Source organism: Thermobia domestica, chromosome 14 (genome assembly GCF_964235325.1).
Source record: "Thermobia domestica chromosome 14, izTheDome1.hap1.1, whole genome shotgun sequence".
Classification (NCBI taxonomy): domain Eukaryota; kingdom Metazoa; phylum Arthropoda; class Insecta; order Zygentoma; family Lepismatidae; genus Thermobia; species Thermobia domestica.
Window position 1 is genome coordinate 96,115,096 of NC_137467.1, and position 16,366 is coordinate 96,131,461.

General features: G+C 36.4%; 2 protein-coding genes across 5 annotated transcripts in view; one reads left to right on the plus strand and one right to left on the minus strand.

Annotated features, from left to right (window-relative positions):
- LOC145670272 (fat-like cadherin-related tumor suppressor homolog) overlaps positions 1–16,366 on the plus strand; it is a 614,703-nt gene that overhangs the window by 208,872 nt on the left and 389,465 nt on the right. The window lies entirely within an intron of this gene.
- LOC145670666 (1-acyl-sn-glycerol-3-phosphate acyltransferase gamma-like) overlaps positions 381–16,366 on the minus strand; it is a 46,020-nt gene continuing 30,034 nt past the window's right edge. For both annotated transcript variants that reach the window (XM_081739457.1, XM_081739456.1), the window contains 2 exons: positions 11,177–11,349; positions 381–751 (listed from right to left, as the gene is read on the minus strand). In XM_081739457.1, the coding sequence (XP_081595583.1) occupies positions 557–751; positions 11,177–11,349 (368 nt within the window). In that variant the 3' untranslated portion in view covers positions 381–556. The remainder of the gene's footprint in view (positions 752–11,176; positions 11,350–16,366) is intronic.

A 16,366-nucleotide genomic window follows, 5' to 3' on the forward strand; every position in this document is an offset into this window, starting at 1 on the left:
AAATTAACTTCCTGCCTAGTGTACCTATTAAAAACATTCATTACTCATTTCTGAAATTATCACATTTAATATTTGCTGATAGACATGAACATTATATTTATCACATTCAATTTTTCAAAAGTATCCATTTTTGAATACCATGATCACAAACGTATTAATTGTAATCTCTTCCGTACCACCTATTCACCATGATTAGAAAACACTACTTTTCATGATTTATAGACTACTGTAAGATAAGCTTAATTCGATTAATACATTAAAGAACATATTTTTCCAATATTATGGGGAAATTCCTACGAGATTCCACTAATTGTCTGATACATTTCTAGCTCTACATATAGTGCCTCTAATAACCAGTAGAAGTAATGCAGGGTGAAATCTAGAATTTAACAGACTTTATTCCCATCTTCCATTGCTATTTTCGATGTTAAATTGCTTCAGGAGCTGTATAATATACAATCTTGTCAATAAGTGAATAAACAAAGAACTCCATCCACTGAATCTGTCATATTTATATGTATGTACCTCTACAGTACTCATTCACAACCATGCAAAACTAGTAACACAATAACATGCAGAGTTTATTTACCCATATAGGATCCGGGTATGCTATAAGTTCTCTTAACTGAGCTCCAATAATTTCTTTATCTTTTTGCCAGTTTCGTTCCAGAAATATGCTTTCACCCATCTTCCAATTCCAACCCATTGTCGGAACATACTGAATTATCTTCTTTGCTATCGTCTTGCAATTCTGTAAGAAATAAAAAAAAAAAGTATATCATTCGCTAAATTCTAATTCTTACTAGAAAATCTATAGTATACAAAATTCTTACTACAAAGACTATGGTGAGTTGATGTGTCTGAAACTAGAGCAAACTAACTGCATTTTTATGTTTTGTGGGGAACGGCGTTTTTGGGAACACTGACAACTTGACATGAGCAGTTTCCATTAGAAAATGAGTTTTTACGTGACCGTTGCGTCAGTTCCTACACTTTGTTGTGGCCTAAGGTTCGATGAGGAATACGCGTAGTCAGATGACTTCATGCATATACCCAGAAATCGGGCGAAAATGAAGTCAGTTCACTCAGGTTTCAGATAGCTCAATTTACTTTTATGTGATGGTTATGTAGTCACCGGTAATCCATAAATTCCGCTCCTTACTGTCTTATTAGTAACTTTGGGGGCATAGTGACTTAGTAGTAAAGCACTCGCCTCTGGTAGTCCTTGCTTCGATCTTTGGTCATGTGGGTTTGTGATAAACATTATGTCCGGAAGTTTTCTAGGTTTCTCCCACTATCTTCATTCCGCCAATTCTTCTATCATCAATTATTTGCTTATTATTTGTCTATTTTGCTACAGGGCATAAGCGTAAAATGTTAAAGATTTCCTTCATTTGTCAATAACTTTGGGGGAATGATTATGACAGAATTGGTTGGATGAGAATGTGGAAGGTAACAGAACTCTGAGAAAACCCGTGGACACAATGTTGTCCATCACAAATTCACACTTGGCCTGGATCGAACCACGGACTCCTAGCACTAAGGTGACCGCTGTATCACTGAATCACATCGTTTTCGGTTCTAGAGGATTGGTTCTCTCTACCAAAGAAATTAATACTTAAGTTCTGTAGGTAAATTGATAAAATAATTTTTTTCCCATTCCTCAGGTGCGAATTCAATATAATTTAGCATAAAAAAGTGAAACTAGACCGTGGATCAAATCGAGGCGTTAGGGTTCTGTGTTGGTGCGCTATCTACTACACTACCTAGTTCTTCCGTAATCACCCATGTGGGCCGCGGTAGAGCGCTCACCTCTGGTACCAGGGTTCCCTGGTTCGATCCCAATTCGCGCCAAGTGAACTTTGTGGTAGACAAACAGTGTGGTTGGGTTTTCTCGGGGTTCTCCCGTTTCCTCCCAGTTTATTCCACCATTCCATTCATTTTTCATTATCACAGTCTCCTTTAGCCTAACCGGCATAACCGTGGGACGTAAAACTGAAATATTTCATTTCATTTGTAACCATCCATTTTTTTATCACTCTTGAGGTCTGTGTTCAACCAATCAGAATAGTGCTGCTAAATTATTCGAATATAGCTGGAAGATTTGGACCTATGTAGTAAACGAAATACCACAGAACTTTAAGGTATTCCCGAAATAATCGAAAGATGATGCTCTATCTGTTGTTAAAATAAATAAATAAATAAAGTAGGACGTGAACTACATATAAATACTGAAGATAATGTAATTGATGCACGTCACAGATTGTAAAAAAGAAAAGTCAAAGTTCCGCAAGTCTAGTTCTTAAGTTCGTAAAAAGCGTCAACAAAGATAAATTTCTACAAAAGAAGGATGATAAAACGTAATTTGAATTGTTTACATATTGGGTTGTCTTCTGGCGTGGCACCATTTATGTTAATCAGAGTCTTTGGATTCAATGCAAAATAGTGCTTAGTGACGCCCGAAAAATTAAAAAAGGAAGAAAATGAATTGACTGGTCAAAATTAAGAAAGAGAGACTGTAGTTTATAACACTTAGAAATATAATATAATGACATGAGTAATTTCGATAGCTGTGTTTCAATTTTTTATCACAATGTAAGAGGTAAAAGTACGAAATTAAGTGAAAATTTGAATAGTATCCTTGCTGCTCTAATTATGATTCAATATTATTGATAGGCAAAATAATTATGTACACGATAATAAGTTTATTGATAACAGTTATAATATACTAAGGAAAGAGACTTAAGAGAATGGCTGACGGTTCGCTGTCTTCACCAAGTATCAAGTGCAACAAATTGAGATGAGTATACAACATGTACAAGATATTTGTGTTAAGGTAACATTAGATATGAGCTTATATATTATGACTGCAGTATACTTTAAGCCAAAGCCTACAGTGATACATATCAAATTTGTGTTTTTAAAGGTTTTTAGGATGTTCTAAATTTCCAATTTAACATTATGATAATCATACTGGATTATCACATACCCTCAATATTACATAAAATTTATGATCTACTAGAAGACCATATTATGTGGAGCTCTTGCCAATTCTTTAGCACTGTTCAATTTCAGTCAATAACGTAAAGAATAAAAATGGAAAAAAACATAAAACTTAATATCAACAAGTTTAAATAACTATAACACAGGGCAGCCCACATAAAAGTAGCCCGGCGAGGTAATATCGTATATCGACCGAAAGAGTAGGAAAATATAAACACTGGCTCTTGTTATCTTACGAGATAAGTTGAAAGTGGCCCTGATAACGTCGAGACACTTCTGCAAACATCTAAAAATACTGGCTGACACCATGTGTAGGTCTTCACGGGTTGTTGTGGGTATGTTTTACTGCAGTTCAGCCAGGGTACAGTACAAAATTACAGTACGCAACCCGTTTATCTGTGTCCAGCTCCTTCAATCCCTGGACGTACGTTACTTGGTATGGTTTCAGTTTCAGAGATCCTAACATATTGTATATGACACACCCTGATAGGATAGTTTCCGGGTAGACTTTTCCGAGCTGCGTGCTATCTGTTGCTGAATATCACAGACGCTCTCCGATATTTGGACATTTGGTTTCCGCCTACTCACATTCACCACAAACCCAATTTGATATCTTTTTTGCACCAAGTTCTGAACACAACGTTTCGCAGGTGGTTTGGTTCCTGGGTACATGGCAATATAGGTCTCTTGTGTGTTCTTAATGGATTCCGTCCGCGCACGTTCTTCCACTGTCACAATTCGCTGTTGGATAGAAAACACCATCTTCTCGACACACCTTTTTTTCTTACCAGTACTCAACAGGCAGGGAATTAAAGCCGAACAACTGCCCATCGGGCAACACGTTGAAATCAGACAGAATTACTCAAAGAATTACGCGCAATTATTTGCTTGCTTCTGGTGTTACCCGGCCGGGTTACTTTTATATGGGAAATCCTGTATTATCGAAGTGTTTGTTCATTAGTTCCAGATGACATACATCATCTCAGTGGCGGTTACAGTACGTCGGTAGTAAGAGAAACTAAGAGGAAAGCTACATCAGTAGAGGAAAGCAATACCCCCCGGTTTTGGGGTCCTCTAGCGATTTTTTTTTTAAGTATTCTATAAATTCTCATAGGAGGTACAAATATTACAGAAAAAATAAAAACGAATTTAGCATCGGATTATCATGTATCCAGTATATACCTTACATACGTGAACTGTTTAACTTATGTTAAATATATTGCTCAGCGCAAAGAAATCAAAAAGCGGAAAACAATTGATGTTGCCACCAGTTCTCAATCTATTTCTTCAGTTCGAATTTCTTAATGAAATGATACTTTAATTTAACGTACCATGTTTATACTCTTTAGCTCAAAGAGACGAATGATTAATGAAGTTGAATGATTGTGAAATTAAATTTTTGTGCACATCTCCAGGAATCGAATCTGGGACCATGTACAGAATAGGTGAACGAGCGAACGACTTGACCAGCGGGGAGGGTATTGAATTTCTTAATTGGTTCTGTAAAAACCATTGGGTTACACACTGACTATCTTACACATTTCTTAACATTGTAATTGGAAAGAGGAAAAAATTAAGTAATGGTGAAAAGATTTTTAGCTTCATTTCTCGTATATTTATTAACTTGTACAATAGGGACATGATAATACTTATATGATGCATTGAAATTGAAGTATGCATTTGATTTCGATTGTTTCTCAAGCACATAAGTAATTCATTCGACCATTTTTTCAGAATTAAGACATAGACCTATTGTTTAATATAGACTCTGAATCACACGTGCTCCTACCGGGAATTGAACACTGGTATCCCATGCCAGAGACGCGTTTGTTAATCACGTATCTACCAGGAAACTCCAAAACATGCGTCAAGTTCCGGAAGTCTAGCGGAGGCAGAATTTACTGAGCCTCTATGAGTGTTTCCCACTTTAAAATTACCCTACATGACTTAATACATGACTCAAAACCACGGTAATTCTGACCTTAAGGTTAGTAAAAGCAAGAGAAATTCGTATTTATGTAGCCTATGTCCTTGCAAAATTTAAAATTTATTTTTCGACACTTTATTCTCTTACTTATTTGTATTTTATAGCTATTTATTTGAATTACACGCACAACACTTATATATTTCTCTGTGGGTTCGAATGCATTCTTGACATTAATATTTCAGACGTAAGTCAATTTAAAATATAATTCAAGGATATTAATTCATTTCTTTAATGCTCGAAAAAAAAAAAGCCAAAAAACGTACCCCTACATCATATGTTATCAAATTCCGAAATCGTAAAGTAGATTAAGAAATTTTATTTTTTTCTTTCTTCATAATAATTTGTTATAGTGTGAAAGTCGCACCGAAAATACCTGTGGAGCTCTGTCACTATTGAAAAAGTAAGTCAGTATTTCTCCTACAAGAAGAAGAAGAAGAAGAAGAAAAATGAAATGAAATTTTTGAGTTTTACGTCCCACGGTTATGCCGTTTAGGCTAAAGGAGACTGTGATGAGTAATGAATGAAAATGGTGGAATGAAGAAAGTGGGAGGAAACTGGAGAACCCCGAGAAAACCCACGCACACGGTGTTTGTCCACCACAAAGTTCACTTGGCGGGGGCTCGGATCGAACCCGGAACCCCAAGCACCAGAGGTGAACGCTCTACCACTGAGCCACCGCGGCCCCAAAGAAGAAGAAGAAGAAGAAATCACCTTCCGAGTCCCCGTTCCTTCTTTCCTTTCATTCTGGGCGCGATCAACACATAGCTTACAGGCTGACTCCACCCAATTTCCTCCTCGCTCAGTCGTCGCAAGGTCATAGAAAACGAAAGAATTCACAATCACGAAAAAATGTGTGATTACACTATACGTAATATCAGGCGTTTAAAGGGCTGTTCTCTGACAATAGCTGACACTATAAAGAATCAAGTCAAAACATGTGAACAGAGGGTAATATCAAGCATTCTGACTTCCGCTATTGCCGTATCTATCATTAATATAAATCAGGGTTCCAGACTCCATATTAAAAATAGCTAAAATTTGTGTTGGGTCGTTTCCTATTTGTTAAACGTACATAATGTCTATAATTGTTATTTTTCTTAAAAATACTTTTCTGCGAATTAAGTAGGAATGCACGTGACTTTGTGACCACATTACTGAGCCGTCCCTGATCATTTTCTATTGTTTCAAATTTCCTTTTTTTTAAATGAAAATATACCAAAGTTAATTATGTCTTACAGATATGTGGCGATTGTTTAGAGGAATTAAAAGGAACAAAGTGGCAGGGGTAGTATGCACCAGAATTGAGAATGAGGAGAAAGGAGTAAGATTAGAAGTGGATTTGGAAACAAAGGGTATATCTACATTTCATATACGGTGATGAAGGAGGAAGATTTAAAACAACGTGGTATGGGAAAGAATACTCAGCGGATGTATACTGCCGCGGAGGATGTACATGAAGGAACAAAAAAGAATTTTATTTGGAACATGGAGAGAAGGACACAACTGCTGGATAAGAAGAGGAAAGAAGACAGAGAAATTGCATCAGTCTGCTATTTAAAAATGGATGCAGTAAAGAAAAATTAGAAAACAAATAAAAGGAAAAAGTCAAAGAAGAAAAGAAAAATTAAAACAAAATTTCTAGTTTTCCGCCCTATGGTTATGCCTCTTTTGACTACGGAGAAGGATGATTAATGAAAGTGAACGATTACGAACTTTACTAATAAAACTCCAACTGACCAAAGCAGTATATATATTTTAAGATTATATATTTGTGTTACATAGCCGAAACTGTAGCACAAATATAGAATCTTACAATATAACACTGCTTTGGACAGTTGGAGTTTTATTAGTAATCTTGAATTTTCCAAAGCTACAATGAATAATTTACATGAATAGATTACGACGTACTTGGTGGAATGAGAATGTGAGGGGAAACGGTACTTAAACCTCGAGAAAACTCAAGAACACGGTATTCTTCATCACAAAATTGAATAGCCGGAAATTGAGGGTCCCTCACACCTGAGGTGAGCGCTTTAAAAATAAGTTAGCATGCCCCACGAAAAGAAAAAGATAGTTTGGGATAGAAAACACTGGAGATACACCAGAAGTCTGCAAAAAGCTGTTGAAAGAAGAAGTGTAGCTAAAACTTCGAAGAATAAAACTCGTAGGATTTATGAACAAGAAGAAAAAGGAAAGTGAGATACAACAAAGTAAGGACGGTGTAGTGTATAAAATCACGTGTAAAGAATATAATATGAATTATACAAGTAAACAGGGAAGAGGCTAGAAGAAAGGATAAACAATAGAAAAACGAGTCAGATTAAAGATGATTAATAATGAAATTTATGGACATGTGAGGGGAAAGACGTCACGAAATAGACTAGAAAGGTGTTGACGGTCCACAGAAGAAAGAAGAAATTTTATAAGAAAGTGGAAAGACGGGCAAATTTGCTAATTTTGGATAAAATTCTGATTATATTAGCGTTCTTTCGCTCTGCCACTTTTTAACGTGAATAGTCATGTCGCTATAATTTAAAAAGTAATTTCCTAATATATTGGATTTGGAATAAGAATTCAGGTACTTTGAAGGGATTGTATTAGATACTTAAAGGGGATTTACCAGCACTTTCTTATTAAGCAATAAAGATTTAGGTTCAGGAAATTCAATCTGTTATTAGTTTCTTTATCAATGATGAACAAACAACAACTTCACATATATGGAATTTACTGTTCATATAACAATCTTTCTCTGATATGTTGCACGTGCGTAGCGCACATTATGAGAATTAATAGAATCGATCTCTCACTTCTCTGCAGCCAAAAATTTAATATCTGAAAGTTCTGACTCAACTAAAAATACCTTAATGATGAACTTTATAATACATATTTTTTTTATCTGTAAAAAAGAGAATGGATGGCCATATTTTCAACTTCACACTACAGATACAAGCCTTCCCTTCAGTTATTTCTGGTGATCATAACTTGAGTCTATCATCAGAACCTAATCCGTAGGAGAATAATTACCAAGTGAAAGCTTGCTACTGCAATACTAGAATCCATTTAACAACACAAACTCGGATACTATTAACTAAGTATCCTTTATAACAAATAAAGAAAAATACACGGTGTCCAAAACTTAAACACGGAGTTGGCTTTCCGAAAATATGGGTTACTGCACCTTTACATCAAATACATAGTCATCCACTGAGAAGTCAACTATCCTGTGGGTGAAAGCCATAAACTAGTTGATCGTAGATCGATGAAAGCAAGCGCAGGTTCTGATATGGCATGCAGTGACAGCTTGTTAGGTAAGATCTTGTGCAAAGCTAGTGAATAACCATCGTAGACCAGCACAAAAGCATCATATGAATAAGTTCGAAAGAGGTTACGGTAAATTGGAAGAAGGGCAAACCGTGACTAGTTTTGCAAATGAAAGACCCGGGGCAAGATAGTGCTTTGCCATACAGGCTAAAAATGAATGATGGTTTGCTTATGGGTCTTCATCGGTAGTATTGTTAAATGTCGGTAAGAATTTTCACGCAACATTAAGAGATTGCAGTACAAGTGCTATGAATCTGTGTTGCCCTCAAAAATATGATCATAAATATTCCAACATGAGCATCCTATGACACGTATCGAAATAACATGTGAAAAGCTAATACAAGTAGTGTTAGAAAGCATGTGTGGAAAAGACTGTGTTATATAGACAAAGGAAGTAATATTGAAGACAAATTTCGCAGTGTTCCTTTCGTTAGTGAAGATTCGTTCAAGGAAAACGATTTGAGGAAAATTGTGTTTCCAAATGCAACTTATGCTCCTGCTTCAAGTAGTAATATGTTCAAAAATTGGCAATATTATTGAAATAAGAAATAAATTCCTCATTGGATGATCCCTTTCATGGTTACGAAAGCTATTTGCGCTACTCAACAAGGCAAGTTAATTACAATAGGTGTTCTAGGTTAGTAAAATATAATATGTGGATTTAGAACTATATTGCTCACAGCAATAAATGTACAAGATTTGTTTCACATTGAATTGGTGTTCCTATTATATATCAATGGAAAAGAAAATAGGATTTAGACAATATGACATTGGGTACCGTTTTCCCCAACGGGCTACGTAATTTCGACTTTTGTCTTAATTTGTTGGGAAAATCGTTGATTGATATGCAAGGAGTAACGTTCGATTTTGTTTTCCAGTTAAAAAAAAAAAAAAAAAAAAAAAAATCAATATATTAATTATGAAAATATGACACTTGTATTCGATTGTTATGTTGTAAAACGTTCAAAATTGCACATAATCATGTTAGAGGCCATTTTTTCCAACCTAGTTTACACTTAGTATAAAGAATATTCAGTTTAAACAATATTTCACGGCCATACTTCATATTTATTTTACTTTAAACATTGTAATTAAGGGAATACCAAGAAGTGTGAAGAAAAAGAATTAGACTGGTAATTATTGAATATTTTGGAACTTTCTAGAAATCAACTTATTGCGGCATAGTACAATATCTTACCCGAGCCCATCTTGTGTAAATAATAAAGAAATAATGCTATGCCTCAATTTTTCAACGCCTGGCCTTAAGCTCATCACGTATGACGGACGACATCCCTCAGCGAGTGTACTATCCGAAGAAGGAAGGAATTAAGAAAGGAAACTCCTGGGACCTGTATGTTGGTGCTATACCGGCTTTTGCCTGGTATCAATGAAGAAACCCAGAAAAAAATTCGCTCAAGATGACTGGCCTAAAAAGTTGTTACACCTTTTCGAATGAGTGTCCCCCACCGGCAATCGAATCCGGGACCGTTTGCACTAAAGCGGTTTATCTCGAAATCATCCAAATCTGGCACAGCACTATCTGACACCGAGTCCTTCAAATGAATTGGAAGTAGATCAAAACATAATGTCAAGACTGCGGTCACGATACAAGACAACCAGAAATGTCTCACGATGTACCGGAGGAGGAAGTTAACGCAACATCACATCAGTAGAGTTGAGCTGATTTTAACGTCCCTTACAGCACCGAGGCTATATGAGATGGGACCTACTGATTAACGTGGAATTCGAATCACATGAGCTCCCGCACCACACCAGTAGAGGACAGTTCTATGGTGTTATCTTCAAAATGCAATCGTCGGAACACACTATTCAGCAGCGTCCTCATTTGCACACAAATACTGGGAAACGTGTATCGCGTCAAATTATCGCAAGACGCCTGAATGACATGGCTTTATGCATACAAACCTGTGAAACATACACTGATACAAACACGCTAGAGTGCTATGATATTGAGCCCACATTACCTAGTCGAATGAGGAATGGGGTACACTGATGTTTACGGATGAAGACAGATTTAGTTTACTCTAACATATTTGGGCGTGGACCGTCATAATAATCATTGAGCGCATTAAATTGCAGCTATTGGAACGAGAGTTCGTGACATGTGCAAGATATTGTAGTTATTCACCTATTCTGGGGAGCAGTGGGTCCGGATTTAATTTTTCGAATGATAATGCTCGTCCGAAGAGGATTTCACCGTATATAGTAGCCCGCGTTCTCCTCTGATTCCAAAACGATAGAACCTGCTTGGAATGCTCTAGGGAGACATATTACCGAGAATATATCTCTACCATAAACCCTTTCTAAACCTCGTCACCACCGTACTTTTTTCTTTTCTTTTTTTCTTTTATTTATTTATTTATTTATTTAAGACATAAGCTTTGCCAACGGATAAGCCTGATTTCCATATTCAAAGTCTGTAGCACTCAATTGGAGTATTTCATGGACAGTGACTCTGTGAAGTAGCATGTTTAATCACGTATTGATTTCTGTATCTAAATAATTTTAATTAAACCTTCATTATAAAGGTAAGACATCAACATGGTCTTCATGCTTAAATTTTGGACACTAGACGATTTAATTTAGATACCAATGAAAAGAAAAGTAGTAATTTTAATTAAATTAAAATAGAGATTTGATAAATCAGTGGATACTGCTTCTCAAAATTAGTATCAAGCGAATAAACTGCTTTTGCGAAAGGGAAAATTATGGGAAACTAAATCATTCGATGGTTTACGATACCCAAATAAAAATAAAGCCCATCACTGGATAGTATCTGTGTCAAGTTAAGGCCAATCCAGTCAGAAATGATGTCATCTAGCTTCCTAAAATTCAACTACTTACCCCCAGTATTTGTGTACGATCACAAAATACCCAGCCAATGAGCCAGTCTGTTTCATAGCTATGATTCATCACGAGATAGCCATGCTCTTTCCCATAATATTTGTCGTATTCTTCTCTATCTATATAAAGTATAACATCCGAGCCTGACCACCATTCTGCCAGAAAGACCAGTTCTGAAAAACAAGAAATAACACAGGTCAATATAAGTCTATTCATTAGTTAGTATAGAGTCAGCATAAAGAAATGTTATTGGCATTTGAGACCTTTGGAAAGTGAAAACTTTGAAAATGCCATTCCAACATGTGCCTGTAAATTTTAAGTGTTAATACATGCAATTCTAATTCCTAATCATGCTTACTAAAACAATAGAGCATTGCGTTAGGTGCTAACCTTTGATAGAAATGTTATCCACTTCTTGACCGATACTGTTCGGAAGGACGATGCTTGCAAGAAAGATAATAATGAAGATCTAAATCTAGATAAAGGAAGTGGAAAGATTAATTGCAAACGAAAAGGGAAAACTTTTTATTTTTGTGAAGGTCAATATTAACAGTATCTAACGGCTACTTCAAAATAATTCCACCTCATTCATTCTTCTTGTTATTAATCCCAAATTCAAGTATGGTCTTGTTAAAAAACTCTTGGCCACCCACTTTGCTTCGAAGGCGTTATTCTGGCAATCTATGTAGGAAATTCAATCACTTTGCTCTAAATGAAGATCTTAGTTGGTCAAAGAAAATCCACATTTATTTGATTTGGTTCCGACTGTAGGACTTTTCAAAGAGGGATGGGTGCCCAGGATTTTTTGAACAAGACTATACATACATACCAGAGATGATCATTTTGCAATTGGGGATGAGTATCGTCATTGAGAGTCACGCTCACTAATCTCAATACGGATCGCTATCTTTAATAAAGTCCATGTTCATTAATTAACCTTATTGGACTCGCGTTCACTAAGGAATCGAGTTCGCTATCCTCAATGGGACTTACATCCACTCGCGGCTGCGCTCACTAATCATATTAGGGCTCGGGCTCTTGGCCGCGCTCATACCTTTTTGCTGTCAATCAGAACTGGAGCTTGACCGAGCCTGAGACCCGAGCTCACGAGTTTGGACATCTCTGATACACACATATATATTTACAAACACACATCACACACATACACGCACGTATGCACTCAAAAAATAGCTTCTTCAACAGAAAAGTGACAAATCGAAAATTACCATTGATATATGATCCTGAAAACTGTTCCGAAAATCCCCCCTCCCCCCAAGTACTATCAGCTGGTGGTATAGTACGATATTCACTTTTGTCAAAATTGAGTTATTGCCACTTTGATATAGTTTATGATCATATTTATCATCTTAAAATATGTCGGACCTCAAAATTCAATGATAACACACTCATGTCAAAAACTTAAGGGAATGTCACTTTCGAAAAGTAAACCTTATCCCATGTTGATCCTGAATGCCAGACATCGGGCTGGCACACCTGATTGCAACGACATAGGTGACCTTTATGACTGCGATAACATGAAGAACGTTTGTAGCGGGAGAAATGCGTATAATCAGTGGGTTGTGGTTTTCGGAGTAAGCAGTGTATATTGGTTATAATGAATGTGTTCTAGAAACACACGATGACTCAGAGAACACATGTGTATGATGCGATGTGCGGTCGGATTATTGGTAGATTAGAAATAGGACAAAGTCAACAGCGTGTGGTTAGAGACTTGAATGTTCCTCGCAGTGTCATGTCACAACTGTGGAATCGTTTCCTGGCTCGTGAAAACATTGGAAGGTAGTATGGTGGAGGTCGTCGATGTACAACAACGCTGCTTGAGGATCATTATCTGGCCTTAAACGCCAGAAGATCACCGTGCACAGCATGTACAGTAACTCCAGACCTTGCAGCTTCCCCTGGTACCCACATATCATGTTAAACTACATACCAGTGGTTACACGAATGCACACCGAACTGCCAGGTGCATTCCGCTCACCATTAGTGATGTATACCACAGTGAGTGGATACCAGAGTAGTGGAGCAGTGTATTCTTCACTGACGAGTCGCAATTCAGTTTGGAGAATGATTTTCACCGTCTGCTTGTTTGGAGGTCATCAGAAACACGTTTCCATCCCCAAAATGTTGCTTAAAGGGACAAGTATGGAGACTTTGATGTTATGGTACGGAGCGGCATCATGTTACGGGATCGCATGCCACTTCACGTGTTCTAGCAGTGGATGCAAAGAGCTGAGACCTACAGGCACGTCATCCTTGTACAGTATGTCCGACTGCTTCGTGGTGCATACGACCCTGAATTTCACTTTATAGATGATATTCATATTAGGCATCCACATTAGGCACAGTTGGTGGAGGATTGCCTACAGCATGAAGACATTACGCATTTCGAGTGGCCAGCGTAGTCACCGAACTTCAATGCCAATGCGCATGCATAGGATGCCTTCGGACAACAGACTGCATATTTAATACTTTCACCACGGTACATTAGTGAACTGCGCAGAGTATTGTGAAAGAGCGGATATTTTACCACAGGAACTGCTTGATGGTCTTAATCCGTAGCACGGGTACACGCTGCACAGTCTGCATAGCTGTTTGCGGTAACCATACTCCATACTGAACATTTCTGTCAACAAAAAACCGAACTTGTAACGGCCAACAGAGGTGACCCAAATAATGTAAGTGTATTCAGTCAGATTTTTCAGTGTTAATGTGTCATTGCAAGCATGTATATATATCCACCGGTATCCGTTCTACACTTGTGAGCGAGCAGAAATATTTTTGTATCATTTGTTCATGACTGTCACTGGTATCCGCATATTCCCTTAAGTTTTATACGTAAGTGTACTTACAGGACTTCAAAGGTTTAAAAAAAAAAAAAAAAAAACGATAAGCCTCCGTGTCAGCTAGGCGTTGAATTGTACCATTCGTCTACCCATGTAAATGTGCAGCAGTGTCAATCTCCAATTCGTTCTCCTGGAAAGTTGATAATCTTGATTTGCGTCACTTTTCTATTGAAGAAGCGAAATATCATAACGTGGAATAGTCGGAAATTGACATAGTCAGACCAGAAAGTACCATGTTTCACTCGATATGATAGATCTCGTACATGTTTTACTGAACAGACCACTCAATTAGAGCGCAGTGTTTTTGTACAAAATTTTATTTCAATATCTATTCTGAAGCCACACATCTGCAAGAAACTGCAGGAAAAATAAATCCTAATGTTTAAACAACGGCATACCCAGCTATTCGCAAAGCCTAAGTGTGTATCCGGTTCGTAGTTAATGTATCAAGTATAAAAAAATCTATTCGTTGTTGCTTTTAAGTATATCTTGTAATTACAGCGATTAAAATACCTATTTTGCAAGAAATGTGTATATTCATTAAAAATAAAAAGAAATACAACAAAGATTTAATTTTGTATTTACAGATTTGTCTGGCATTAAAACTTAACTGCGATTTAATTTGAGGATTATCGTCGATTGACGATAAAATATTAGAAAGGAAATAACGTCTTACAGCCAATTTCGCTAGATGTTTTCTAAGCATCTTTTGCAGGTATTAGGAAAGATTCAGGGGAATTTTTGCCACAATACTGAGCCTGAGCAGGAATGAAATTAATTGACATTCCTCACTCTGATGAACAGGTATAGTTGTTCTGATAAATTCTGTTCCTCTTATCTCTGCCTTTATAATTAGCTTACATCTGATATCCTGTCACCTGTTTAAAGAACAGGAAGAAAAGAAACGTGTCTGGTTCTACGAATAGTTTCCTTTAGTTCTTGTTCGAAATGCAGTTACTCACAACACAACGTTGCTAAGATTTATTATGGCTACAGGCATAAGTGACAAAACTGAGATGTGTTATTACGTGTGGTATTAGATTTAGAAAACGGGACGAACGACTTTTTGTGTGTGATATAATGCGGAGAACAATATATCAAATGTACAGAGAAAATGAAGCTTTTAAAAAGATTAAAAGTAGGAACTGAAGATATGTTTACTTACCGAGATGAAACCATAAGTTTGCTTGTTAAAAGTCTGGGTTTTCATACATGAAACTACTTAATTGACAAGTTATTATGGATTCCCGGTGGATAGTCGTTTTACGTGATAAATATCTTCAAGTCATAAACAACTATAGAGAAGCTGGTAAAAAAAATAATTTATCTTGACATAACATATGATACGATACCCATACTATAGTGCAGAAAGGAAGGCAGGGCAAATTTCATAACTGTTGTCTGGATATCGCAATTTTAAAAACGCAAATTATTATACTTATCTTCTGCCGAGGAAAAAAAAGCGAATTATTATACTTATCTTCTACCGATTACCACCAAGATATGACAGCCGAGCTTTTCGACAGGTAGTTTAAAGAACAGTTGATAAAAAAAATTTACCAAGGATTGAGGAGTGTGTGATTGTAATGGATAACGCTAACTACTACTTTCACCAGTTAGAGAAAATTCCGAATAGCAGTACGAAAAACCTAATATAATTTCATTCATATATATATATATATATATATACCATTACCGTTTCTTAACCTATTCCTACAAAAGTGACACTGTTAGATATTGCCAACTGTGTAAATGTCGAAAACAAATATGCGGTCGGAGGAGCACCAAGTATCCAGACTGCCGCCCTATTTTTGTGTGTTCAATCCAACAGAAATGACTTGGAGCTCACCAAAATGATGAATTGCTTTTTATAATAAAATTCCGAATACCAGTGACTCGGTGATCTGGCATGAAGTGAATAACATTTCTTTAACATTGAGGAAAGCGTGTGTGAAACATCGTGTTAAAATAGAAGTATAAGAGTTGAAACAGACATGATAATATTTATTTATTTAAAAAAAAAAAAAAACAATCGTTACATAAAGCGATAATATTAGTGACAGTGACGACAACGATGATCGAATGGAATTGTATGAGGTTTTATGTAGGCCACAATGACACAATCCCTTTTGGAGCCGCACTTGAGTATTCAATTGATACACTTAGTTCATAAATAATCTGGTGTATTCTCTGAATGCTTTGTTGCTTCAATTAACAACTGTAATATTAATGTAATTCAATAAATTTTCACCTTCAAACAATGAAATCAAAGCAGTTTACCACTCTTCTACACTTAATTTTAGCGATGGAGTATTGGTAAGTAAAC